The sequence below is a fragment of the Xenopus laevis genome, chromosome 1L (genome assembly GCF_017654675.1).
Source record: "Xenopus laevis strain J_2021 chromosome 1L, Xenopus_laevis_v10.1, whole genome shotgun sequence".
NCBI classification, from domain to species: domain Eukaryota; kingdom Metazoa; phylum Chordata; class Amphibia; order Anura; family Pipidae; genus Xenopus; species Xenopus laevis.
The window spans coordinates 163,971,983-163,998,449 of NC_054371.1; the positions used below are offsets into that span (position 1 = coordinate 163,971,983).

Below are 26,467 nucleotides of genomic sequence, written 5' to 3' on the forward strand. Positions count from 1 at the left end.
ACACTTTTTACCATGGGGTAAATTTACTAAGCGGCAAAAATTCACCATCGATGGCTTCACAGCCATCATAACATTTCTCCAGGTGAAAATTCGCTCAGACAAGGCTAATTTACTAAAATGCGAAGTTGCGTCCAGGGTGCCGAATGTTGAAGAATTTTCGCTAGCGTTACTTCAGCAATCAAAGTGAAGATGCACTAGCATTCAATTATGTCTAGCGCAACTTCGTTAGAGGTCTCCGCTCAGGCTAATTTGCATACTGCGGGAATTTATATAGTTGAATGGACGTATATGTTGCAGCAAATACATTACATTACACAAGTCCAGGGAACCTTAATAAAGAAAATAGAGTTGTTATAATGCCCCACACATGAACCCACTGTACAGATTATGTTCTATATGTTAGAAAATGTATGGGGGAACCCGGTTACCCAAAACAAATTTCAAGGACTTTTGCAGGCTATCACTCTGAAAAAAGGAAAAGACGCCAGCATTTTTGGGACAGAAACTTTTTCCACTAAAACTATGATAACAGAAGATTGAGAAAGATATATGCACTCCAATGCACTTCGCCTGGTCTGAGCTGGCAAAGGGTAGTCTGGCGGAACAGGTAACGTTCAGTAAAATCCACATCTAGTGAATTTGTAGAGTAACGACCATTCGCCCAAGCGAAAAAAAAAATTTCATTAGTATGAATGACCGCTAGCGTCTGTCTCTTTCACTAGCGAAGTTACACCTTCGGATAAAGGGAAGCCGACTACTGCAAGATTGGTTTGAAGGGCATGTAGTCAAACCCAACAGTGTATAAAATAAAATCAAGAAAGATACCACTTTCCATAGTAGCTACATTTCCTAAACTACATTTTCTTTCACCAGACAAAGTTATGGGTTTCCAACCCCTTTAAAGGAGAACTAAAGTTAAACTATAGAAGTAGCTAGAAATGTTGTACATTATGTTTTGTGCTTCTGTACCAGCCTAAGGCAACCACAACCCTTTAGCAGTAAATATCTGTGTCTCAAAAGATGCCCCAGTAGCTCCCCATCTTCTTTTCTGCTGATTCACTGCACATGCTCTGTGCTGCTGCCACTTACTGAGCTTAGGGACCCACTCACAATGTACAGTACACATAGAATAGAAATGTCACAATATAAGGCTGATTAGTAATTAATACAGATAATTACTACATGGCAACACAGAAACCAATGCACTTAGCATCAGAATTTAATAATCAGCCCTGTAGCATCAGCTTATATTACAGACAAACCTCATTTTGTGCTTGAAAATTTGAGACGACCCCTAAGCTTAGCTTCTCAACAAATGTGAGTTTCACAGACACTTTTTAAGATGGTGACCCTCTGTGACAAGTTTGAAGTCCTGGATCATTGCTGCTATTGAGAACCTGAAACTTTAGACTGGTGCAATAAGTTCAGTTTATAAAATATGGCATCTTTTACCATATTCATTTTTAGGGTTTAGTTCTCCTTTAATGCACGAGGCCATTTATTAATGACACTCTATTTACTCCATACTTTTAAGCACATGACCAATTACATTGCTTCATCTTTAGCAGTATCCATACTGTAGAGGATACTTGGGGAGGTAATTGATTATATTGTGTGGAGGTTAGTATATGATGTATATATGTACAGCAATCACACTGTTTAGTAAACGTCACTTTTTTCTCACTTCCATCCACAACATTTAGTTGCCTTTTCTGCATGACTGCTTTTATTTGCTCTCTCTTATTGACTTTATGATGCAACTGTACATGGATCCTGTAACAATAAATAAATGTAGCCTGTACCCAAAGCCTTTTCTCAAGCAACAAAGGAGCAGTGTATGTATTATTATAGAATAACCACAAGGTGTCACTGCTCAACAGCAAAAGCTGCAATGCCAGACTACAAAACATTACCAAAATGTCCCTCTTATTATATCTGTCACAGGTTGCGTTAAACACAGCATGATGGGCCTCTTTTTATTAATGCATTTACGGTTACATTCAAATATCATGCCACAACACTTTAGAAGCTACCACCATTCATAACGACAACAAACTAAAACTAAATATGATTAACCATTTCATGGTAGCATGAAGAGTCCTACCAGGATGAATACACTCCTAGATAATATATGATTTTAAATGATGTTTATATACTGTGCTCATCGATTTAGGATTGAGAAAATAGAATCAGAATTTGCACACATTTTTTTGTAATTCAGTTGCATAATTATTTATTAAACCAAAAAGTTGTACACTATCAGAGAGTAATTGAAACAACTGGAAAAAAAAAGCTGTGTACACATAACAGAAGCAATGGGTAAATAAATAACCTTGTTCTACATGGTAATTCAAGGGTGATTAAGCCTTAGCAGCAACTCTATAACTTCCAAACCCAAAATTACAGAACAGAAAATGAATTCAAAAGCCACACATAAAATATGAACAGTTGCAAATGTTCTTAGAAGTCATTTATCTGAAGTTAATTGTAAGCTGAACAACCTCTTTAAGTAACAATAACCGCCCCACTCCAACAATGTAGAGTCTGGTCCCATGGCAGGGCCATTTGTGGAACCGACTGTTGACCAACTTGCAGATTTCCCCATTAGAGGGGTCCCCAAGAAGGAACCGGGCAAGTTCCACCTGATATATAATCTATCATTCCCGAAAGGGGGGTCAATTAATGACGACATCAACCCAGAACAATGCTCAGTGTCGTACACATAATTTGATAGGGCACTGGCAAAGTTACAGGAAGTGGACAAAGGCGCGCTGGCGGTGAAGGTGGACATAGAGTCGGCATTCCCTATATTGCTGATACATCCAGAATGCCACCACCTCTTGGGCTGTGCTTTTTAAAGGAGGATATACATGGATGTCTGTCTCCCAATGGGCTGTTCAATTTCCTGTGCTTACTTTGAACGGTTCAGCAGGAAATTGGAGTGGGTAGTTAGGCGGCGGATGATTTTGTGTGTGTGGGTCCAGCGGTCTCAGAGGAGTGTGCTTTCATGTTGGAAGAGTTGCACAATGTGGCTGTGGAATTCCATTGAGTCCATTTGGCCCCTGACAAAACTATGGGTGCGATGGTCTGCCTCAGCTTCTTGGGCTTGGAAATTGATTATTGTGCAGGGCTGACTCGACTGCCAGAGAACAAGCTGAGCAACTTGTTCAGGGTGGTGATGGGCTTTAGGGGTGAATGAAGGCCACATTGAAGGAACTGCAGTCCCTGTTGCGTAAGCTGAACTTCGTATGCAGGTGATTCCGATGGGGAGGATATTTTGCTGCCGCCTGGGGCTGGTCATGGCTGGGGTGAAAGAACACAGCCACCATGCCAGGCTTTCTCAAGAGGTCAGGGGGGACTTGGAGGTGTGGTCACGGTTCCTACGCAATTTCAATGGAAAGGTCAGTTTCCATGGTACAGTGGTTTCCTCTGAGGAGATCCAGTTGATAAGGAATGTGTCTAGGGGTGGAGGTTTTGGAGCTTACCTTGGGGGTGGTGGTGCACCGTGCAATGGCCAACATGGCCTCATGTTGACTGGTCTGTGGCATCTCGGGACAGGAGATTTGGTGGGCTGGCAAGGACGTTGGTGTCTGAGGCTATGTGGGCGGCATATTGGAGAGTTTGGGAGGAATGGGACCATCTAGCGGAGTGGTCATGTGGTACTTTCTCCTCCAACGACAGGATGGATGCTTTGCTCTGATTTTTTTTGGAAAGTGTAAATGGGTAAGTCAGTAGCAAGCCTAGAAAGGGGACTGGTGGCCCTGGCATTCCTTTTCAAACTTTGGGGTTGGGAGGATAACATGAAGGCATTCAAAATAAGGCAGGTCCTTAGAGGCTTGAAAAAAACAGGAGTAGTCGCAAAGGATACCAGGAGGACCGTTTTGGTGGAAATTTTGCAAGGGCTTCACCAAGGTCGGAGAGCATTTGTAAGACTCATTATGAGACATGGTTGTTTCAGGCAGCCTTTAGACTGTCCTTTTTTGGGGCTTTCCGAGTCAGGGAATTGGTTAGTCCAAGCAAAACAAGGCCAGGGGGTTTGAACATTGGAGACATTGTCATGGAGACTCATAGGGGCAAATTCACTAAGATGCGAAGTTGCGCCAGGCGCAACTTCGCCAGGCGTAGTTTCGCCAGGGCTCCGCAAATTCACTAAAATTCGAAGTTGCGCACAGGGGTAGCGTAAGGTTGCGAAGTTGCGCTAGCGTTGATTCGCTATATAAAGCGAAGTTACGCTAGCGAAGGCTAATTTGCATACGGCGCGAAATTCAAATTTCAATGGAGGAACACGTATCTGCACTACAAATGCCTAGAAAACCTTCAAATCAGCAAATAAAAATTTTATTTTGCCCTACACATGTGCCCACTGTCTAGGTAAGTTGCCATGAGTCAGGAAATGTAGGGGGGAGGAAGGGGAACCCCAAAAAATTTTCTATCATTTTCAGACTATCAGCCATCATGTAGAAAACACGCCAGCGTTTTTTTGGGACTTAGAAAAAAAATTGTTTTTTTTAAACAATCCCTATCTACTCTATTGCGCTTCGCCAGGTCTGAGGTAGCGAAGGAAGTCTAGCGTAAAAGGTAGCGTTCAGTACACTGCGCAAGTTAGTGAATTTGCGTAGTTTCGTCGCTAGGGAAGATTCGCCTGGCGTAAGGTTGCAAAGTAACACTAGCGAATTAACGCTAGCGTTCGGCGCTTCGCGGCTTAGTGAATTTGCCCCATAGGGTGCAGATCTGGCTACACCGGACCAAAACTGAAAGGGGGGGGTGTGACAGAGTTATGTCACTTAAATAAATTTTTCTTTTTTTTATTGTTGAGATATGTGTGGAGGACAGTACTTTCTTACTTCTCTGTCTTTTCTACCTCTGCTGGCCAGCGCAAACTCTCTTTCTTAATCTGTCTTTCATTACTTCTTGTGTCTGTCCTACACCATTCTCAGCCTTGAAACATATTTTTTCTCCTGTTTTCAACATGGCAACAACAGGGTTAAAAGCCATGTGAAAGCAGTCTGTTTTGCAGCTCTATAAACATTTAAACATTAGTTTTTCCTCTTAGAAAAGCAACTTGCCACTAAAATATACCATTTATATATGAGTTCAAACTTTAACATTTAAAGTTTTAAATACTTACCTGAGTTTCCCAAGTTGATCAGTCTGCACAGGGTTTGGAAACACATGGGTGTAGCCTGATTGTTGTCAGCTGTGCACAGACATTTCACAGCTTGGAATTCAAACTTTGTTTAAATGTGAGTTTCTTTTTACCTTTTTTATGTTGTAAACTTTGAAGGCTAATATGTAAATGTACATGTAGAAATTGCAATTATTGTTAAAATTTAACATTTGTTTAATGTGAGATGTATGATGTCACAGAACCACAAAGCATTCTGGGAGCCTTGGGTATAAAAGGCCGCTCCCAGTCAACAAGAGTCTCTCTGTCTGATGTTGGCTCTCTTCAAGGAAAGACCTAGGGAAACTGCTCTGCTGTTCTGATGCCATACTCAAATTGAGCTGTGTAACGCTTTTCCTTCTGCTTTAAAGAAATAAAGCTACATTTTTCATTGCCAAGCAAGCTTCAGCAACCTCTGTTAAAGGGCCCACACCACAGGGGGAAAGGGAAAACGGATAAAGCTGGGTGCGTTGTTTGGGGGGAAAAGTTTGTCCTCGGGTTGCCTACAGCGGTATTTGATGGTGCGCCCAGATACAGCAGAACAGGTGGGGCATGGTAAGGCTGGAAAAAGTGCCAAAGGGATAAGATATGCACTCTTTCCGGATAGGGGCAGCGACAGAGGCAGCAAGGGCTGGCCTTGGAGAAGAGACGATCAGGAAGATAGGGCGGTGGGAGTCTAGATGGTTCAAAAGTTACATTCACCCTCCTTTACTGAACGTAGATCTCCGTAAACAATAACACCACCTTAAATTCAAATTTGCAAAGAAAAACTTGGTGTACTTTTAAACAATTTGAATACCCTAGGTAGCAAAGCACGAAGGGACACAAAAATGACACCCTATGTAAATATGACCTTATCGCAAGTTTTTAAAAAGCTACTAAAATCAAGAAAAACAAGTGGTTATAGGAGTCTGCAACTGCTGACAAATATCACAGTAGAACTTTTTTTGTAGTAACACACTACAAAACCTTTATCTCTGCATGGTCTATGGCGAAACATTGTCATATGCCCACTCTCAAAATATTTAATTAAATGTTATTTCATTTCTTCTTGACAAAACTAAATGTTGGCTAACTACACACCACCTGCAAGTGCAACAGTATTAGCCACTGCAAACAGCCCACAAACAGCAATGATTTGTTTTATGCTGTTTGTGCGTATTTGTAGAAAACATCAAGAATTTGATGTTCACTGACAAACAAGGGATATGTAACCCCCCCACACACACACACAAACAAACAGTGAACAGCATCTTTGAAATCTTTAGATACCTGCCTTCTGGTTGTTAAAAAGTTGACATTAAAGGAGAAGGAAACCCCCTGGGTGCAAAACCCCTCCCCCCTCCAATGTGTTGCTTCCCCTCCCTCCTCCCCCCCCTGGCCTACCTGTCCCACTGGGCAAATGCCCCTAACTTGTTACTTACCCCTCTGCGCAGGTCCAGTCCACGGAGTTCACAGACGCCATCTTCTTCCACGCGATCTTCTTCCTGCTTTGACCGGCATTTCGGCGCATGCGCAGTAGGAGCATTTCGCCGGTACGGATCTACTGCGCATGCGCCATAAGTCACTAAGTTTTCCGATTTCAATTTGTGACTTTTGGCGCATGCGCAGTAGATCCGTACCGGCGAAATGCTCCTACTGCGCATGCGCCGGTCAAAGCAGGAAGAAGATCGCGTGGAAGAAGATGGCGTCTGTGAACTCCATGGACTGGACCTGCACAGAGGGGTAAGTAACAAGTTATGGGCATTTGCCCAGCGGGACAGGTAGGCCAGGGGGGATGGGAAGCAACACAGGGGAGGAGGGAGGGTTTTTGCGGCTAGGGGGTTTCCTTCTCCTTTAAGGCTGAAGCATCCCCTTAATCACTTAGAAATCCTTCTACTCCTCTAACCCACTTTGTCCCCTCCTTCAGGAATTTACTCTGGCTGTTGGCCAATGAGCATGCTCAGTTCTTCTCAGCTCAGATTACTAAACACACCACCCAGTCTAACAGCCAATTAAGAGATAGCATTGCTGGTTCGCATAGAAACTGTTGCTGTCTGATCCTATTTTTTCTCCTAACCACCTCCCCTGTGCTCAACCCCAGCAGAACTTCTGCATTGCATTAACTTTACAGCGTATGTGTCCTGTTTGTAGATGTCAATGTTACTGATGTGTCAGAGGGAAATGTTACTGATGTATTAGAGGGAAAATGGCCGCCTGGTGAAAGCTGCTTTGTTTTAGGAAAATGTGATGGCTCTGGCAAATGGAGGGGGTATATGCAATACCCAGTGGTTTCCTATGTGGTTTATCTGAATAACATGGGACCAGCAATAAATGTTTAATGTTGAGCTATAAACTGGCATTAATTGTATTGGCATCAATCCATTTATCAGTGCTAATATCATTTTTGTCTTTGTAGCTTGACTTAATCTTATTAATTGTTACCCATATGGGGTTCATTTGGGTTTTCAGCAGTGTTTGGTGAAACAGACATATCCACATTTCAACTTCCACACTTTTCCAAGCTTTCATTTTTTTGCTGAACAGCCTTTGTACCATAACTTTGAAAGTCTAATTGTTTAAACTTGCCATTTTTTCCAGATGGCAGTGGATTAAGATAATCTGTTCTAGATTTTGGGGAGGGAGTTTCAATGATTGGCAATCCATGGTCTCGAGTGATATGGAGAGAGACCTCTTCCACCATTTCTTTGATTGTTTTGTCTAGTTCTTTCAAATATGCTTCATCTTTTAACAATTAAATACAATCCAAGCGATTTTTTTATGCCCTGTGCACGTCTTATTAGTATGGTACGTTTCATTCACCTCAATAGTGGAAGATCTTCAAGCTTTTCACTTGGTAGTTGCACTGTGCTGCTTTTGGCATCGATTAATTCCAGGTTTTCGGAGAAGCACTCTAGAGTCTAGAATAAACAGTGGGTTGTTTGTATATGAAGAGTGGAGCATTCTTTAATAAAAAAAAAAACCTTTTATTTATTTAATAAAACAAATTAGATAAATTCAGTTTTTAGTAAATAACCCCCATAATGTAAGAAAATGAAATGGTTTTTTTATTTATCTGTAGCTCTAAACACACAAAAATAGGGATTTATACCAAAAAATATTTTCTTTTATGCACAAAAAGGTAGAAATGTTTCTACTTAACGTAATTTCTATTTCCAAGTCACTCTCATGGCAGCATTCCCCAACATGGGGGGTAATCCCTCCCCTTTAGGTCATTGGACAGGAAAACACAACCACATTATAATGCACCCTCCCCCCCATACCTCCCACAGTCTTCGTAACAAGCACATGAAGGGTGGGAAGTTGGTGAATGTGACCATGAGAGTGACTTGGAAATAGAAATTATGGTAAGTAGAAATAATTTCTACCTTTCCCAAGTCACCATGGCAGCAATTCACCAACATGGGATATACCAAAGCAAAATAAGGGAGGAACTACAACAATCTTCTCCATAAACTTTTTGATCACACTCATTAATGAATGGACTGAAGAACCTCTCTACCAAATCTAGCTTCTTTGGAATGTAGTACATTGAACTTGTAATGTCAAACAAAGGTTATAGCTGACGACCATCTGGCCACCCTGAAAATCCCCTCTGGCGGAGCCCTGGCTTCCACCACCCAGGATGTAGCCACAGCCTTGGTTGAGTGAGCCTTAAGGTCTTTGGGCACCTCCCTGCCAGCCAAATGGTAGGCCATCGTGATGCACATAATTATCCACGACCAATTGAAACTTTAGAAGGAGCGTGACCCTTCCTTGGGCCTCTTGGAATCAAGAAAAGGTTATCTGACTTACACCAAATTCTTGTGCTGTTAATGTAATGAGACACTGCCTGCACTAAATACAATGTATGCCACCTTATAATACTAAAAGTCCAAAGTTCTGTGTAAGGTTTATTGTGGTGCTCAATCTGGAAACTCTGCTGCTAAGAGTAACCATAATCTGCATAAAACAAAAAAGTCAGATGGCACTCATGATAGCATATGTGCTAAATTCTTTGTATTTTATTGAGATCATCACACAACGTTTTGGTGGTTCCTGCCCCTTTCTTGAGCACTTGAGAAAGGGGGAGGAACTTCTGAAACATTGTGTGAAGATGCAGCTTGGATGCCTTTAGAAAGCATCGGTCTGGAAGATGCAATCTTAACTCTTTAGATACGCAATAACCACAGGTTACATTTTTGCCTAAGCTGTCTGCGATTGCCCGGGAACTAGCAATAGGGATTAGGCCACAACTCAGTTAGGTGCCTCTGAGAGGACAAAGTGGTAGCATCACAATTCCTTTGGCATATCGGTCAGAGTCGCTCTATTTGTTTAATTGTTAATGGAGTAGTATTGGCTCCATTGTGTATTGTCATAACCAAGGTCACACTTTCCCCTTTACCGCCACATATACCCTGGGTATAAAAGTTGGTGTTCACGAGGGTTGTATGGTCGGGTGATCTGAGGGGGTCTAATTTATTTTGCTACCACTAAGCAGGATCCCCCACTACTAAACACAGATCAATGCACTACTTATTTTTAATTGTTTTTAACCCATGAACTAGGTGTTTTTTTCCTTTTTTTTTAAAAATGATGAATTAAATGTTATGTTTTAACTGCTCTACAAAACATGACTGCTGTTGAATGTGCATTTTCTTGGAAACTACTGAGATGAATTACATAAGGCATTTTGTATTTAAGTAACCTCGAATTTATGGGTATTTATTTTGATAATAATAAGACACACACATGATGAAGTTCAACTGGTCTATTGTAATTGAAACACAATGAACTGTGTGATAAGCACCAATCAACTTTGTACATGCACAATATATTTAATACACTTTCTCTAGTTACATCATTATCACGGTATATGGATGGTGCGACGTATTGTGACTCTTCTCATATTTCTCTTTTTGTAAATTTCACTAATGGAGTTGTCTGCACATCCATTATCAGCTGATATATATTTATTTACAATCTGTCAGTGATGGTTTGTTAGGAGGTGCGGATAAATAGCATTGCATAGATTTGTTCTTCCATTTTTATAAATATCTATACCTCTAGACCTAGTGCAAATCCATGCATATCACCCATGCCCGCTGTTTACTACTTTCTTTTCTATAATTTTTTCACACTAATGCATTCAAAAACAATTCTCCTTCCCCAGACACACTTTCCCCAGGATCATACAACTCCTCTTCCGAAGCTTCGGACAATGATTCATAGATTGACACTCTCTGGCCCTTTTAGAACTTCTAACAGATAACAGACAAAGGTGCGGAAGTTCATGCAGACCCTTCCTGGACCCCTTGAACAACCACCTGATTAATAAGTGACACAAGGGCGTCCAACTAAAGCATTCCCGAAATCGGCTGTCCAGTAGGACATTGTCCCTCTGCTGACTTCTTGGATCCAGAAGCATCCTTTTGGGACTCACTAGAGGCAGGGGGCTAAAATCAGCCAACTGCCCATCCCTCTCTCTTTTTTTTCCCTTTTTTAAAATTTAAAAATTTTAAAAGTTACTGTCATTGCTTACCCAGGACCTTCAAACTGTGTTCCTTTTCCAGAGCTACCAGACTCCATGCTTGATAGAACTGTAAAACAATAGTACCATGAGCACTAAACCATATCAAACAGTAATCAAGAAGAATGGGAACTTACAGAATCCTTGATAAAAGCACTCTTGCTCTCACTTGCAGCAATGGTATCAGGTATGCATGAAAAGACACCCAGATTCAAACCATAGGCACTTAGGCATGAAGTCATGAAGCTATCCTGCTCCCACAGGCACTTCTGGTAACTCGTATGAGACTTCCGGTCCTTGGAACACAAGTGAGCCATATTGGACTGCGTGCACTACGGAACATTATGTACAGCTGATCTCACCCGCTGCACACTGCCTATCCAGCCTCAACCCCACACACTAAAGTCACAAGGCGCTTCACCTTGACCACCCAGAGGCCCTTCCCCAACTGCAATCCCTAAAGGGAGCACAAGGGAGGCATCAAAGAGAAATAGAAAACCCCTAATCCTTGGAATTAAAGCCTGGGTAAACTGCAGCATTTTTAAATGACCTTAGGACAGGAAAAAAAAGACTGTGGGATGTATGAGAGGAGGGTGCTTTATAACGTGGTTGTGTTTCCCTGTCCAATGACCTAAAAGGGAGGGATTACCCATAATTGCTACCATGGTGACTTGGGAAATTCAAATGATCTGGAAAGCCTCAAGTTTCTTGAACGTGCCAATAATAGAAATATATAGTTTTATGAAGATTTTTCTTAATGAATCAGATGAAAATTGAGCATAGGACTGGCCAGATATGGGATGACTTTGACGTAGTTGGTCAGCTTAAAAATATTGCAATATATGGACAAACAATCCCTGTGTTGTTTAAAGGGTAAGGCATTTTTCAGGAGCAGTATGCACAAAATGTCTCTGTCTTAAAGGACCAGTAACATCAAAAAAAAATGTTCAAAAATTTGTTAGAGCACAACAAAAAATGAACACAGAGACAAATGAAACTTTTAAATAGCAAAGACTTTATTAAGAAATAACTTACAGAAAATCCACTTCCTGTCCTCTTCAGAAACGGCGAAAAGGCGACCATCCACACTGCAGCAATCGATTTCTTCTCCCTGGATATTCACTGACATCCTCCTCCCGGTGTCCAACAGCAGCTGGTTTGTTCCTGTGCTGGCGGCGATGAACTGACAGCAGCGAGTCCTCTCGCTTCCCTTCCACTGGCCTGGCCGTCTACAGTCTCCCAATGGCACACTTTCACTGTGCATCGGCTTCCCTGCTCCGCTCTCCTCACCTCCCTCTCTGTCTCCCCTCCTCCCCAAGCTGCTGCCTTATCTCCCCTTTGATTTATCTCCCCTTTGATTTCAAGAAACAATAAAACCATGTTTTACACGTTTAATCTCCCTGTCTGCACGCACAGCTGTCAGGCGCAAAGCACTGGGGTAGGAGCGAAAGAAAGCGCTACCTCGCTGGGAAGGCTGTGGGGGTCTAGTGGTCTGGGCTCTCTGTCTCTCGCTCTACGTAGACCTTCTGTGCACTTTTCATCCGTTGTCCTTCCCTTCTACCTTCTGACATAACGCTGCAGCCCGAGAGTATATAATAAATAGCCGGTCAGAGACTCCCCCTTTGCAGGCACAGTGAGAGGGCGACACTTTGGAAGTATGAGAAACAGATGAGAAAAGAATGTTCGCTAGAAGCACACCGAGCGTTATTTATTAATCCCTGGGATAAGGTTTGCATGAATAATAACAGAGGTTTTATTGTTTCTTGAAATCAAGGGGGAGATAAATCAAAGGGGAGATAAGGCAGCAGCTTGGGGAGGAGGGGAGACGGAGAGGGAGGTGAGGAGAGCGGAGCAGGGAAGCCGATGCACAGTGAAAGTGCAGGAACAAGTGTGCCGTTGGGAGACTGTAGACGGCCAGGCCAGTGGAAGGAAAGCGAGAGGACTCGCTGCTGTCAGTTCATCGCCGTCAGCACAGGAACAAACCAGCTGCTGTTGGACACCGGGAGGAGGATGTCAGTGAATATCCAGGGAGAAGAAATCGATTGCTGCAGTGTGGATGGTCGCCTTTTCGCTGTTTCTGAAGAGGACAGGAAGTGGATTTTCTGTAAGTTATTTCTTAATAAAGTCTTTGCTATTTAAAAGTTTCATTTGTCTCTGTGTTCATTTTTTGTTGTGCTCTAACGAATTTTTTAACATTTTTTTTGATGTTACTGGTCCTTTAAATATATTGATAATGGGTTGAGTGCAGAGGACTCTTGTATTTCGCTATAGGAGACAGCCAGGGAGGATAAATCGAGCGCCGCACAATGGATCATCGTCGTGTCGCCTTTTCTGAAGAGGAGCACAAGTGGAGTTTTGGTAAGTTATTCCTCAATAAAGACTTTGAAATTTTAAAGTTTAATTTGTCTTAGTGGGGGTTTTTTTCGATATATTCTAATTTTTTTTTTTTTTTAAATTTGATGTCACTGGTCCTTTAAAGGTGAACCACCCTTTAAGGTATTATTAGCAGCAAGTGAGTCCATAGGCCCGCAGCCTCCACTGAACAGCAAGTGTCCCGAGCTCACGTGACAGCTCAAAACTACAGATGTAAATGCGGAAGTTTATTCAGCATTTAATTCAGTCCCAAGAAACACTACTAATGCTACCCAGAGCCACCCAACACTCGCTTACACGCGCTTGTACCACTCAAGCGTTCTTCTCCAGTCATGCCTCCAGACACTGCACTCACGCCTATTCTATTTTTATAGCCACTTGAAGAATGCGCTGAATGTCACGTGTTAGATACGTTCCGTGCGGCTGAACGTCACGTATTCGTGACGTCACCGGAGGCCTATTAGCAACTTGGAACTAGCAGCAAGAGGGATACCTGCTCGTGAAGTATCGAAAATGGGAAACACAAGCAGTGAGCGACCCGTTCCCCACAAGGTGCGGAGTGATAGTACTGGGGCAGCGACTAAAGGGGAAGACAGAGCTAAAATATTGATGGATAGCCCTGAGGATGCGGACATGTTCCCTGCGGAGGAGAGTAAGGTAGAGAAGAGGCTTATACTGGAGCCATGTCCAGTTCTAAGGAGTAATTGCTGCCTACATCAGTCACTTGCTGCTCTTTTCCCTGTCACCCACTCTCTTGCCTCTGCTTCTTATTTACATAAATGACAGAAGGAAATTCAAAAGAGTGGCACCATGAGTCCCGGAAGTGACATGAGGCCCGGAAGTGGCAGCACAGTAGTGACGTTCTCTTTTCTGATTGGGGGAACTTCTATGGACCCTTTATGTCTTAGAAAGTGAGAGATTTCATGCAGATTATTGACGGGTAATGCTCAATAAGAATTGCAGGGACCAGGTGTGTGTGTGTGTCAGTCTCAGACCGTTAGCAAAGGCTAATACATTGAAACAAAAAAAAAGATAAAAGAAAAGCAGGTACTTGTAATGTCCTTACAGTAAACTGTGCCTGTAACACTGGATTTCACGAGACTCTCTGTCTCTTTTCTGTTTTTTGTCATGGATGCATCAAGCAATGAATGATGCCACTATAACATCTGTCTTCATTAGTTTTAGTCAGACGTTTGTCCTGATCCGCAAGCCAGACATCAGTTACAACTTACTTGCTCTTGAAGCTTCGTTGGAGTTTAACACAAGTGAGTAGTGGAAGGCTGACGGAGGCATGGGACAGCCTTATAGTATGCCATTTGTGCTGGGCACATTTATATATGCATACCTCCCAACTGTCCCTTTTTCGGAGGGACAGTCCCTCTTTTGACAGCTCAACCCACAGTCCCTCATTTGTACTGGAAAGTCCCTCTTTTCTCTGCACTGAACAGCCAGAAAAAGAAACAAAGTTTCTCACTTAATTGGCTTTTAGCAGAGAGCCCAGAACAGCTAACAGGTGCAAATAAGATACTTTGTAACAATTTTGAGACACAAAAACACAGTTTAGATAAGGAGAAATATGTTCAAACTTTCATAACCTGCCAAATTTTGTAAAACAAACATGGTAATTAGGGGGTGTGGTCACAGAAAGGGGTGTGGTCAAAACATTGCTGCGCTACGTGCGGGAAAAACATTTTTGTCCCTCTTTTCACTTCCAAAATGTTGGGAGGTATGATATATGCAAAGCTCAATAGCCTTCATGTCTGGACCATGTGGGCACCCTTTAAAGGAGAAACAAACCCCTTATTAAAAAAAACCCTACCGCCCACCCCCCCCAGCCTAACTGCTACACTGGGCAAATGCCCCTAACTTTTTACTTACCCATCGGTGCAGATTCAGGGATCGGAGTTCATGGCAGCCATCTCCCAGGTCTTCATTAATCTGACAACGAGACCGGCGAAGCGGCGCATGCGCAGTTGGAGCAATTTCCCGGTTCGTGACAACCCTGCACGCGCTGAAATTGCCGGAAATTGCCAAAGCACCGGAAGAAGACACAAAGACCCTGAAGATGGCTGCCATGGACTCTGATCCCTGAATCTGCACTGAGGGGTAAGTAAAAAGTTAGGACCATTTGCCCAGGGTAGCAGCTAGGCTGGGGGGAAGGAGGGAGGCTGGTCTATGTGGGGTAGAGTTTTTTTTAATGAGGGGTTTGTTTCTAATTTAACTGCAGTCTGGTGAGATACAGATTACCATTGGGGGGAGGTGAAAATATAATTTACTATGTGGAAGATGATCTGCTGCATGAAGTCATTTCTGGTTCACTTCACAATCACATCGGGACAGACCAGGTGGTAGTGGTGATGGACATAAATCTAGTGGCTAGATGCTGGTCTGCAAAAAGCGAACCACAGAGGCCTCTACCTGAAATCCCAAGATGAAGGATAGGTTAGATTTGGGGTGAAAAATGTATTTCCTGACATAGACGTTCTTGAGACTTGTGTATGTTATAAAGACCCTTATTGTGCCAAGGTGCCGTAGCCTGTAGCAACCAGTTTGCTTCTAAATAGGTGACTGGTAACTATTAACTGCTAATTGGTTGCTATTGGTAACTAGGCCTGCAGCAAACTTTCCACTTTTTATTATATATCCCAATATGACTGAAACTAGATGTTTTTGTTTGTCTTTAACCTTGTTTTAAGCTAAATGAGACCCTGACCAAAAGACTCCACCAAAGAGTCCCAAGAGGGGTTTGAATAGCAAAAATGACAACCACTGCTGTATGTAATACAAATTGCTGAACATACATGCACCGTTATTCAGAGTCATTATGCGAGTGGTCATCCCATGTTTAATGTAATGAGGCCGCCATTTTCCAGTCTTCTAGCATTGTCCATTGTAGCCCATTGTACCCTACTTCATTTGCCTTTGCAGATAGTTGGATAAATGGTTTCAAAGACTGCCCCCAAAACATAAGTTTGTTATGTTGTAGCATAGTTGTAGTCATACTTATAAACAGCAGCCTGTTCAAGTAACTGTTAGCACCCAGCACAGCTTCCACCATCTTCTAGTACTTCCTGTGCAGCCAGTGTTGTTTATCTGCAACAATACTAATTCTTACAGCCTGCCAGTTGTTTGCTTCTACCATATGGACGAGGTCCTTGCAGTGTCGGACTTGCCCACCGGGATACCAGGAAAACTCCCAGTGGGCCCAGGTGTCAGTGGGTTCTTGCTTCTAACCATTAAGCCTATTTCATGATCATTCCCTGTTTCTTTATGGGAAAAAATGCTTAATAAAGGAAGAAAATAGTGAGTAGATATAAAAGACTTGGAGAATAATGAGGTTAAGTGAGGAGAAGATAAATTTGGAAAGTGGGCCCACAGTCTAAGGTTTTCTGGTGGGCCCCTGGCATTCCAGTCCGACACTGGGCCCTTGTCCTGTGTTTCCTTGATAGGCAAGCCCACTGCAATGCTGGTGTGAAGCAAAGTCTCTACTCCTTGAGAGTATTGGCATCTAGGTAGTTTTCCTAACAGTGGTATGCAGTTCCTTTACTTTGCCTTTCCATGGGATCTATGAGTGCCTGCTGTTTCTATCATGGTTTGGTTATGACTGTTCACAGCAAGGATTAGGGTATAGTGTATTTAGACTATACCCTATATGCTATATGCATTTTATATGATCAGTAGTACCTGAACATTGTAATCAATTACATCACTAAGCACTGTTTATATGGAAATATAAGGATATAATTTACAGGATATTCATGGCTCATGTGTTCACAGTTAAAGCTTAGAGTTTTTGGTATTCATGAATTTATTTACAATTTGAAGTTTAAGATTAGTTTTGAATGCTTTTATTAAAATCATTAGCCAAATGTTATTCCATTTCTTAGTTGTGGGGTAACATTAGAATGGGGGGGTGGAGAAGTTGGGGTAAGGCTTCTTCTTTGGTAGCTCAGTGGTTAGCTGTGCAGTCTTGCAGCTCTGAGTCCAACATGGGAAATACCTACAGGTTAATCTGCTTCTGGTAGCATTGATCCTACTGTGCGTGAAAGTGATAAGGAAATTCGATTGTAAGCTCCACTGAGACAGATTAAAGTAAGAGTTTAATAGGCTCTGTAAAGCTCTGCTTCAAGGAATTTTTCAGTATAAAAATAAAACCTGGGTACAAAATAAAAAATGTTTTTAATATAGTTAGCCAAAAATGTAATGTATAAAGGCTGGAGTGACTGGATGTGTAACATAATACCCAGAATACTACTTCCTGCTTTGTAGCTCTCTTATCATTTACCAGGCAGTTACCAATTAGTGACTTGAGGTGGACCACATGGGTCATAACTGTTGCTTTTGAATCTGACTTGCATGCTGAAGATCAATTGCAAACTCACTGAACAGTTATGTCCCATGTGGCCCCCCTTCAAGTCACTGACTAACTCAGAGTTAGAGAGCTGAAATGCAGAAAGTAGTGTCCAGGCTATTATGTTACACATCCAGTCACTCCAGCCTTTATACATTACATTTTTGGCTAACTAACTATATTGGAAACATTTTTTATTTTGCACAGTCTATCTTTTTACCCAGATTTTATTTTTACACTGAACTGTTCCTTTAAAGATTGCCTGCAGCCACAGGGTGTAGCATTATGATTGGTAACAAGATGTTGATAAAGACTGAGCTGGAACTGGTATTTACTAAACACGCATTTCCTTAGTTATATATTTGTATCTGCTTAAACCAGAAATTATTAACCCATGTGTCCTCATTGTGATTAGTGAGGGTCATCGTGATGTTCTTGAACAGTCTGGATCAGAGATTTTGCACAAGGTTCAATATCCATGCTTCCTGCAGCCGCCCCTAGTGTTTTCTCATGGATATTCATCAGCGAAAGCTTAGTCATGGTCTCATTTTGAGGAGTAGTACAAGTGATTTGTCTTGGCCACAGAATAATAATTATTGATTGAAATTAGTGGGTATTGCACATGTTAATAGTGACATTTGAAATAAATATCGGTGATTTATTCTGCTACAGACTCACTATAGACCAAAATAAGTAGGTTTGTTCCCACGGAGCAGAGTGAGCAGGTATTGCAGTTATAGCAACCACATTTGCTCATGTTTGCCATGGAGATAGATAGATAGATAGATAGATAGATAGATAGATAGATGGAGCAAATTCCTGCAGCTCAGCTTTCTGTGTATGTAAGATTTATGTCAAGTTTGGTGTTTTCTTAACAGCTACTCTCTGTGGGTCACTTGTCATAAATAACCTTGTATATTCGTACCGACCTCCAACTCTATTCCAGTAATGCAGTGAATACATCGGCTTTAAGTTGAACTGCATGAGCCCAGTCCCTACATCATTCATTGAAAAAGCATTTATCCTATTGGCAGCCAATCAGATTATTGCCGTGGAACTGAATGAGCACGGCTGGGTCGAATGCAGTAGAGGTTAAAGTCACAGCTCTCCTTGTTGAAGCTTCTTACCTACTACCGATCTAACCCTGAGATGGAATGAGCATAGAATGCCAGAATAAGGCAACTGATTCGTTGGTGCTAAATGAACATGGCCTTTAAGAAGAAGTATTCTTCCCTTTAGAATAAAGTACAGTATTCTCATCAGCATGTAAACATCCTCATTGCTTCATGAAGCATAACTCTGCAAATTATTAACTTTAGTGCAAGTTTATTGTACTCTCAATTCAGCAACAAGAACTATGTGTTGGTTAGAAGTGTGATCTCTTTTTCTTTCTCATTGTTCTTTTAGGGTTCCACAGAAAAGGATGAGTTTCTGGCTTGGCAGCATGATTTAGAAGTAAATGATAAAATGCCTTCTCAAGCCAGACCAACTGTATTCCGCTGGACTGGAGGCGGCAAAGAAATCTATTTATCAGGGACCTTTAACAACTGGACAAAAATTCCACTTATAAGAAGGTAAGCATAACATTTAGATCTTTCTTTTATTGACATATGTACATATATAAGATACAGATATATCTTTTTTTTTTTTTTTTTATAAAGTGTTTTGTATTATTATCTCCATAATGATAAAACATTACCTTATACTATTTGCATACTAAGATACAATTAATCCTTATTAACTATTATTACTATGGTGATACAAATTGGGGAAAGTTCCCTTATTGGGAAATCACCAGGTCACAAGCATTCCGGATAACCAGTCCCATACCTATACACCACTAAATAAAATGTATTTATTTGTATAGTTTTTTTGCACCTTGATGAATATGGATACTTTTATCAACTGCTATGTTTCTGCCATAATACAACATCAAAGGGTTGTTCACTTTTTCAGCTCAGGTGTTTTCAGTGAATACACAAGAAATAAAGACTTTCAATAGCTTTCTGTTTTTTTTTTATTTGTATCTGTTATTCTAAAAGAGAAGGATAAGAGCTACGACACAGTAAATCTGCACAACAGGTTTATGTAAATCACTGGCTGGAAAACATGTGTCCCTTGTGCTTTGAGTAGTATGTTTTAGGGCAGAGACACCGGCTGCTATTTCAGGAGATTAGTCGCCCAGAGGCAAATCACTTCTTCACTGGTGGGATGGCACTTGGATCACTTCGACTTTCCAAAGTCTCCCGAAGTTTTCTATGAGTGCCATCCCGCCGGCGATTTACATTCTAGCCGGCGGGAAGGCAGTTCAGGGAGATTAGTCGCCTGAAGAAGAAGTGATTTGTCACTAGGCGACTAATCTCCCTTTAGGATGTTTTCCCATTGGTGACAATACATTTTCAGATTTTTCAGCATTTTCCTGTGGTAGAGCAGATTTATCGCTGGCAACTAATCTCCTTGTGTGTCGTCGCCCCTAAAGTTTCATTTTACACCTTCTTGTGTCTCCCTGCAGGGGGATCACTGTAAACTGTTCTATTTTGATACATTTGTGTTCTTGTCTATGGCCCTGTTGAACTTATGATATCTGGGTTTCATTAGAGGGGTTGTTCACCTTCCAACACTTTTTTTTCCAGTTCAGTTGGTTTCTATGTATGACTGTTTTTCTAATATTGAAGTGTCATTTTTCAGCTTCTAAAGCAGCTCTGGGAGGGGGGGTCGCCGACCCTGTAAAGTGTTCTTAATTGATACAATTAGTTGATAAGTTTCCTATCTTTATCCCTGCAGAGCTGAATCCTGGAGTTTCATTACAGGCAGTTTTTGGGGTGCTAGCTAGATCGCAGCACTTCGAAGAAACTTTGGGCCACTTCGGAAATCGAAGTGCTGCGAGTGCATTGGCGCTGGCGTTTTCTCATTATAGCAGGGGGAAGGCAGTTTGGGGAGATTGTCGTCCCGCAGAAGAGGCGATTAGTTGCCAGGTGACTAAATCTCCCAGAATCTGCCCGTGTGCTAAAGCCCTTAGAAATTGATACAATAGTTGCTAATACTCCAGAGATGCTGCTGAGAAATGGATCAACTAAATGTACAGCGCTGCAAAATATATTGGCACTATATACTGTAAGTACATGTTGATGATAATAATGTTGCAAAATTGTAACAGTTTGAGTCTTACAGCTCAGTAATTCAGGTGTAGACTCTAAACACCAGATACAGGAACATTAAACTTTAAACTTAGATTCTGGAAAAAAAATGGTAAAAAAAAAAAATGGAAAGTAATTGAAAAAAGTCTTTATTTCTGGAAAACAACTGGAAGTGTTTGGAAGGTGAACAACCCCTTCAAAGGCAGCTGTTTTAATTGATAAATAGTTGCTAATATTCCACAGATGCTGCTGAGAAATGTATCCACTAATGTAGCAAATTGTTCAGACTCTGCATCTGAATTACCGAGTTGCCAGACTGAAACACCAGAGACCGGAACATTCAACTTCAGTACTGGAAAAACAATAAATAAATAAAAAAAAATAGAAAGCAATTAAACTGTTTTTCAAATGTTTGGAAAGTGAACAACCCCTCTAAGAAAAACTAGGTACCTTTAATTTAGCTGCATGTTGTGTTAAAGGACAAGTCAAGTCTAATACTTTTGGGCTATTAATTTGTCAGGAAAGTCCCAGAGTATTAAATCACTTTATACCCAGGTTGTTGCTCATCTTCAGACAAAAGAAATTGCACTTGACTAGGGTTCAATCTGCAATGCCACTTTCCCAATGTATTTAATACTGTTGTAGGAGTTGCTTCCACTATATCCCTGCTTTTTGTAGTGTCGGGGACAAACTGCTTACCCCATTTTCCCAATATACTTTATTCGTTTATTAAGACTTGTAGTATAGCAAGTGCAATTTACACTGGTAAAATAGCAGTGACGAAGATAGAACTTTTTATTTTTCCATTCATTCATATATTTCTTAAGATGTGTGGTCGTATGTTTCAATGGAACCGTGTGTGTCCTTTTAGCCACAACAACTTTTTTGCAATATTGGATCTTCCAGAGGGAGAACATCAGTACAAGTTCTTGGTCGATGGCCAGTGGACCCATGATCCAGCAGAGGTAAAAGGATGTCTTTTATTTACTTAAAGATCACTGCCCAGTCTAAATCACAGTATGCGGGTTGATCTACTAATTAGTACTTGCTACTAATTTCCAGTAGGCTAGATTTTATAAGGGAAACTGTGCCAGCTAGTGTTCAGTATAAGGGTTCTGCCAATTTCCATGGAGTTCTGTGAACATATAAAATGCAAGTGGACTTAAGCTGGCCAAACATGGGCCAAAATTAACTACCAAGACCAATTCAGCGGCTTATTGGACAGTGTATGGGGCCCTCCAACCCGGCTTCTCCGATCGATATCTGGATGAAAACAGACAGAAGGAGGTTCATTATCTCTTTATAATGCCTAAGGTTTTCTGATGTAGGCTTGTGTTTAAAGGAAAACTAAACCTTAAAAATGAATAGGGCTAAAAATGCCATGTTTTATATACTGAACTTATTCCACCAGCCTAAAGTTTCAGCTTGTCAATAGCAGCAATGATCCAGGACTTCAAACTTGTCACAGGGGGTCACCATCTTGGAAAGTGTCTGTGACACTCACATGCTCATTGGGCTCTGAGCAGCTGTTGAGAAGCTAAGCTTAGGGGTAGTCTTAAATTATCAAGCAGAAATATAATAATATTAATATAAGCTGATGCTACAGAGATGATTATTATATTCTGATGCAGTTGCACTGGTTTCTGTGCTGCCATGTATTAATTACTAATCAGCCTTATATTGTGACATTTCTATTCTATGTGTACTGTACATTGTGAGTGGGTCCCTAAGCTCAGTAAGTGACAGCAGCACAGAGCATGTGCAGTGAATCAGCAGAAAAGAAGATGGGGAGCTACTGGGGCATCTTTGGAGACACAGATCTTGCCTACTAAAGGGCCGTGGTTGCCTTGGGCTGGTACAGAAGCCCAAAACATAATGTACAACATTTTTAGCTACTTCTTCAGTTAGGCTTTAGTTCTCCTTCAAGGATGAGGGAAATGTTTCATCACAAAAAAAATGCCTATAGAGATGCAAATGAAATGAATAGATTTTTGTATATCGTCTAAAAATGCTCACTCTCCTTATCCAGCCAGTAATTACAAATCAGCTGGGCACTGTAAACAACATTATCCAAGTTCAAAAAACAGACTTTGAAGTATTTGATGCCCTAATGGTGGATTCTCAAAAAGGCTCTGACATATCAGGTAAGAGTAACACCTTATTTTATTCATTAACGATTTAGAACTTCAAAAAAAAAATCTAATTTATTTGCTGCAAACTTGGCGGCAGGTTTTAACTAACCAGTTTAAAAACGTCAAATCCCTCACAGAATCACTTACCTCCATGTAAATCCTATATTCTAACAAATGAATGCACAGCTTGTAGAATTAGAGTTCCAGGACCTGCATAGCATTCTCAAAAATGTATCAAGGACAGGAATCTGTGCTGAGTTCTAATACAAATCACACTTCCAGTATTATGTCCGTACTATATAGGGATTAATGTACCCCCTGTTGTGAAATATAAGGAGTTATAGTCACTCTGGACTTCCATGACATGGTCCAGCCTATGATTAAGTGCCTATTGGCACAAAACGTGTAAGGCTATGTGTTAATCTATTTTGTGGCCTATATAAAGTTCTCAGTTCTTTTACAAGCCTGTTTGTGGGATCTTTGAGTGTCTGCCATTTTTTCCTTTGGTTGGATACCTGACTTCTAGTATCCTCATATATTAATACATACGTTTCAAGGAGTCCTGTAGCAGAAGTGAAACACTTAATGGCTCTTGATCTACATGGGGAGACCTTGTTATATCTCACCCTTTCCGTGTTGCATCTATAAAGGAAGTGCCATTGTTTTTCTTGTAGATTTATCCAGCTCTCCCCCTGGACCTTACCAGCAAGATCCATATAACTGTAAACTAGAGGAACGATTCAAAACACCTCCTATCCTTCCACCACATTTGCTTCAAGTCATTCTTAATAAAGACACAGGCATATCAGTAAGTATGGTGCTCTATGTGCTGAAATTCATCTTTGCATTATAATCTATATAATAAAGTACTCGTGTGCTTCGTTTCACATTTCCCCGTTTAATAAATAGAAGTGGCATTCATGTTTGAACACTATATGGCCAGAAGTATCCCCACAACTCTAAAATCACATGTCCTCAGTGTGGCGAACACACAGGGGCTCATTTATCAACACTGGGCAAATCTGCCCATGGGCAGTTACCTATAGCAACCAAGCAGTGATTCGCTTTTTGAAGCCAGCTGCAAGCAGGACAGTGAATGCAGCAATCTGGTTGGCATGGGTTACTGCCCCGTGTTGATAAATGACCCCCACACACACCTTCCTAGAAGAGTTGGACAGACAGGTGTCCGGATACTTTTGCTCATACTGTGTATATTTAACAAATATTTACATAGCTCAGGCCTGAGTGTACGTAGTTGGATAGTTGTTCCATCACTTTTCTTTAATATAGCTTTGAAAAATCTGTATATCCTGCTTTTAAAGAAACTGTTCAGTCTAAAACTAAGTAAACAGGCAGTGCAAAATTACAGATGGTTTCAATAGAATTAGCCAAAAATGTAACCTATAAAGGCTGGAGTGAACGGATGTCTAATGTAATAGAGAAACATTTGCTACTTCTCATCTTTTTAAACGGTTGGTTTGCCTTTAGGTTTATAGTTTTTGAATTATTTGCCTTTTTCTTCTTCTTTGTCTTTCCAGCTTTCAAATGACCCCATCTAAAAAAAAAAAAATGCTCTCAAAGGCTACACATGTATTGTTATTGCTACTTTTTATTACTCCTCTTTCTATTCAGACCCTCTCCTATTCATATTCCTGTCTCTTGTTTAAATCAGTGCATGGTTGCTAGGTTAATTTGAAGCCTAGCAACCAGATTGCTGAAATTGTAAACCAATGCTGCTGAATAAAAAACTAAATAACTCAAAAACCACAAATAATAATTATAAGAATATCACTCTCTACATCGTACTAAAAGTTAACTCAAAGGTGAACAACCCCTTTAACTTGTTAGTCAGCGATTTGAAGGGGGGGGCTGCATAGGACATAACTGATCAGTTAGTTTGCTTCTGTTTGTGTGACCTGTGTGCTCAAACTAGCAGGTATGTTACATGTTCAGTGTATCTGCAGAAACAATAGGAAGAGCTACTGGGGAGATCTTCAGTGGCACAGACGTTTCCTGCTAAAGGGCTCCAGTTGTTTTTGGGCTAGTAATGAACCCCAAAACACAGTGGAGATCAGTTAATAACACTGGGCAAATTTGCACCTGGGCAGTGATCAGATTTTTTTCAGCCAGCTGCAAGGAGAACAATGAAAGCAAACTTCTGATTGGTTGCCATGGGTAAACTGCCCAGGTGCAAATTTGCCCAGCATTTATAAATGACCCCCAATGTGCAGTATTTGTAACCTAATCCTTTAAGCTTTAGTTTTCCTTTTAAAAGGTAACCCCCATCCGTAACCTTTAATGAAGGAGAACCTACAAGTATAACGTACAACGCATAGTTTCCTAAATGCATAATGGTCAATATAATAGAGTTCCAAGCAACACTGATTCTATATTTTTGAGATCTGTGTTTATTGAAGTGCAATTTCATTTGTCCCTGCCGATTAGTAACCCCAAAAACAGCAGCAATACTATTTTTGTATCTCATTTTATACCCTGCCTTGTTGAATATGTTTGCTTGAAAACACTGCTCCAGTTTATACAAATAAGTGTGTAGCCATGGGGGCATCGAAGCTGCTATTGGACTATATAATAAGCCCTCATAGGTCTTGATATGATTGCATTACTCTTATGCTATATGATAAATAATAGTATCATCAATTCTTACATTGTCTTTTTTTTCCCTCCTTACAGTGTGACCCAGCATTGCTTCCAGAACCTAACCATGTGATGTTAAATCATCTCTATGCCCTTTCAATTAAGGTAAAGTGAGGGGGGTGAAGCATTTTTAATATGTTGCTTATGAGATAGAAAAATAATTCTTTATTTCTTTTTTAAGGATGGTGTGATGGTGCTAAGTGCAACCCACCGTTACAAGAAGAAATATGTTACCACATTGCTATACAAACCAATATGATCGATGCTATGGATTTTCTTCACTTTTTTTTTTTTTTTTTTTACCTGTAAAGTGCATTAAATATTTAAAAAGCTATATTATGTACAACCAAATTCTGTCTGTCAAACTTTTAAACAATTATATGTAATAATAATCTGATGAACGATTGTGGCTCCTCTTCTTCATCATTTTTATACATTAATAGAACCGACTGGAACGTTGTAACTAGGGATGGGCGAATTTGACCTGTTTCAAATCAAATGTCGACAACGCACATTAAAGAATTGGCGTGTGATTAATTTTTTTTGACGTGCGACGCCATTCAAGTCTATGGGCGTCATTTCTTCGGCGAAACAATTTGCCCATCCCTAGTTGTAACTCTTCTACACACACATCGCTGCATTTATATGCCTGAGCATTCATTTAGATGCCAGTGATCACACGGCTACAGCCAAATTGTTTGCAGGGATTTTCCATTACCATAACTGTGTAGCAAATGGAAACTCGACTAGTCATACAAGCAGAGAGATTTCAGAATTTATACACAAAATAGTTTGAGGCTTTAGCCACTTCATTTGATAAAAACGCATATGGGGAAATCACCAACCGATTCATAATTTATAATAAACTGTAGTTTTAGTTTCAACTTTCCTTCATGCTGGGTGTGTCTAGGAGCCCTCGCAATTGATCAGGAGGAAATCCTTTTCCCCTTCCATGGGAATTGCTGGATGCAGCTGTCACAGGTTTAACATCTTAAATCCATCCTCTTCACTGGATATGACAGCCATGTATCCTGTAGTATTTACATGCCCTATACATATTTCTCTGTCGTCTTAGGGGGACACAGGGACCGATGGGGTTAAGCTCCATCCTCCAGGAGGCAGGACACTTGAAGTAATTAAAGGGGC

General features: G+C 40.9%; 1 protein-coding gene across 2 annotated transcripts; it reads left to right on the plus strand.

Moving 5' to 3' along the window:
• The first annotated feature begins 13,449 nt into the window (after window positions 1-13,449).
• prkab1.L (protein kinase, AMP-activated, beta 1 non-catalytic subunit L homeolog) lies at window positions 13,450-25,718 on the plus strand. 2 transcript variants are annotated; one of them, XM_041566293.1, is made up of 7 exons: window positions 13,450-13,598; window positions 18,805-18,971; window positions 21,406-21,499; window positions 22,564-22,678; window positions 23,341-23,474; window positions 25,358-25,426; window positions 25,503-25,718. In XM_041566293.1, the coding sequence occupies exons 1-7, from the start codon at window positions 13,560-13,562 to the stop codon at window positions 25,578-25,580; spliced, it is 696 nt and encodes a 231-aa protein (XP_041422227.1). In that variant the 5' UTR covers window positions 13,450-13,559; the 3' UTR covers window positions 25,581-25,718. The 2 variants fall into 2 exon arrangements, with proteins under 2 accessions (XP_041422227.1, XP_041422225.1); XM_041566291.1 differs by having other exon boundaries at window positions 13,469-13,703.
• Window positions 25,719-26,467: the final 749 nt, after the last annotated feature.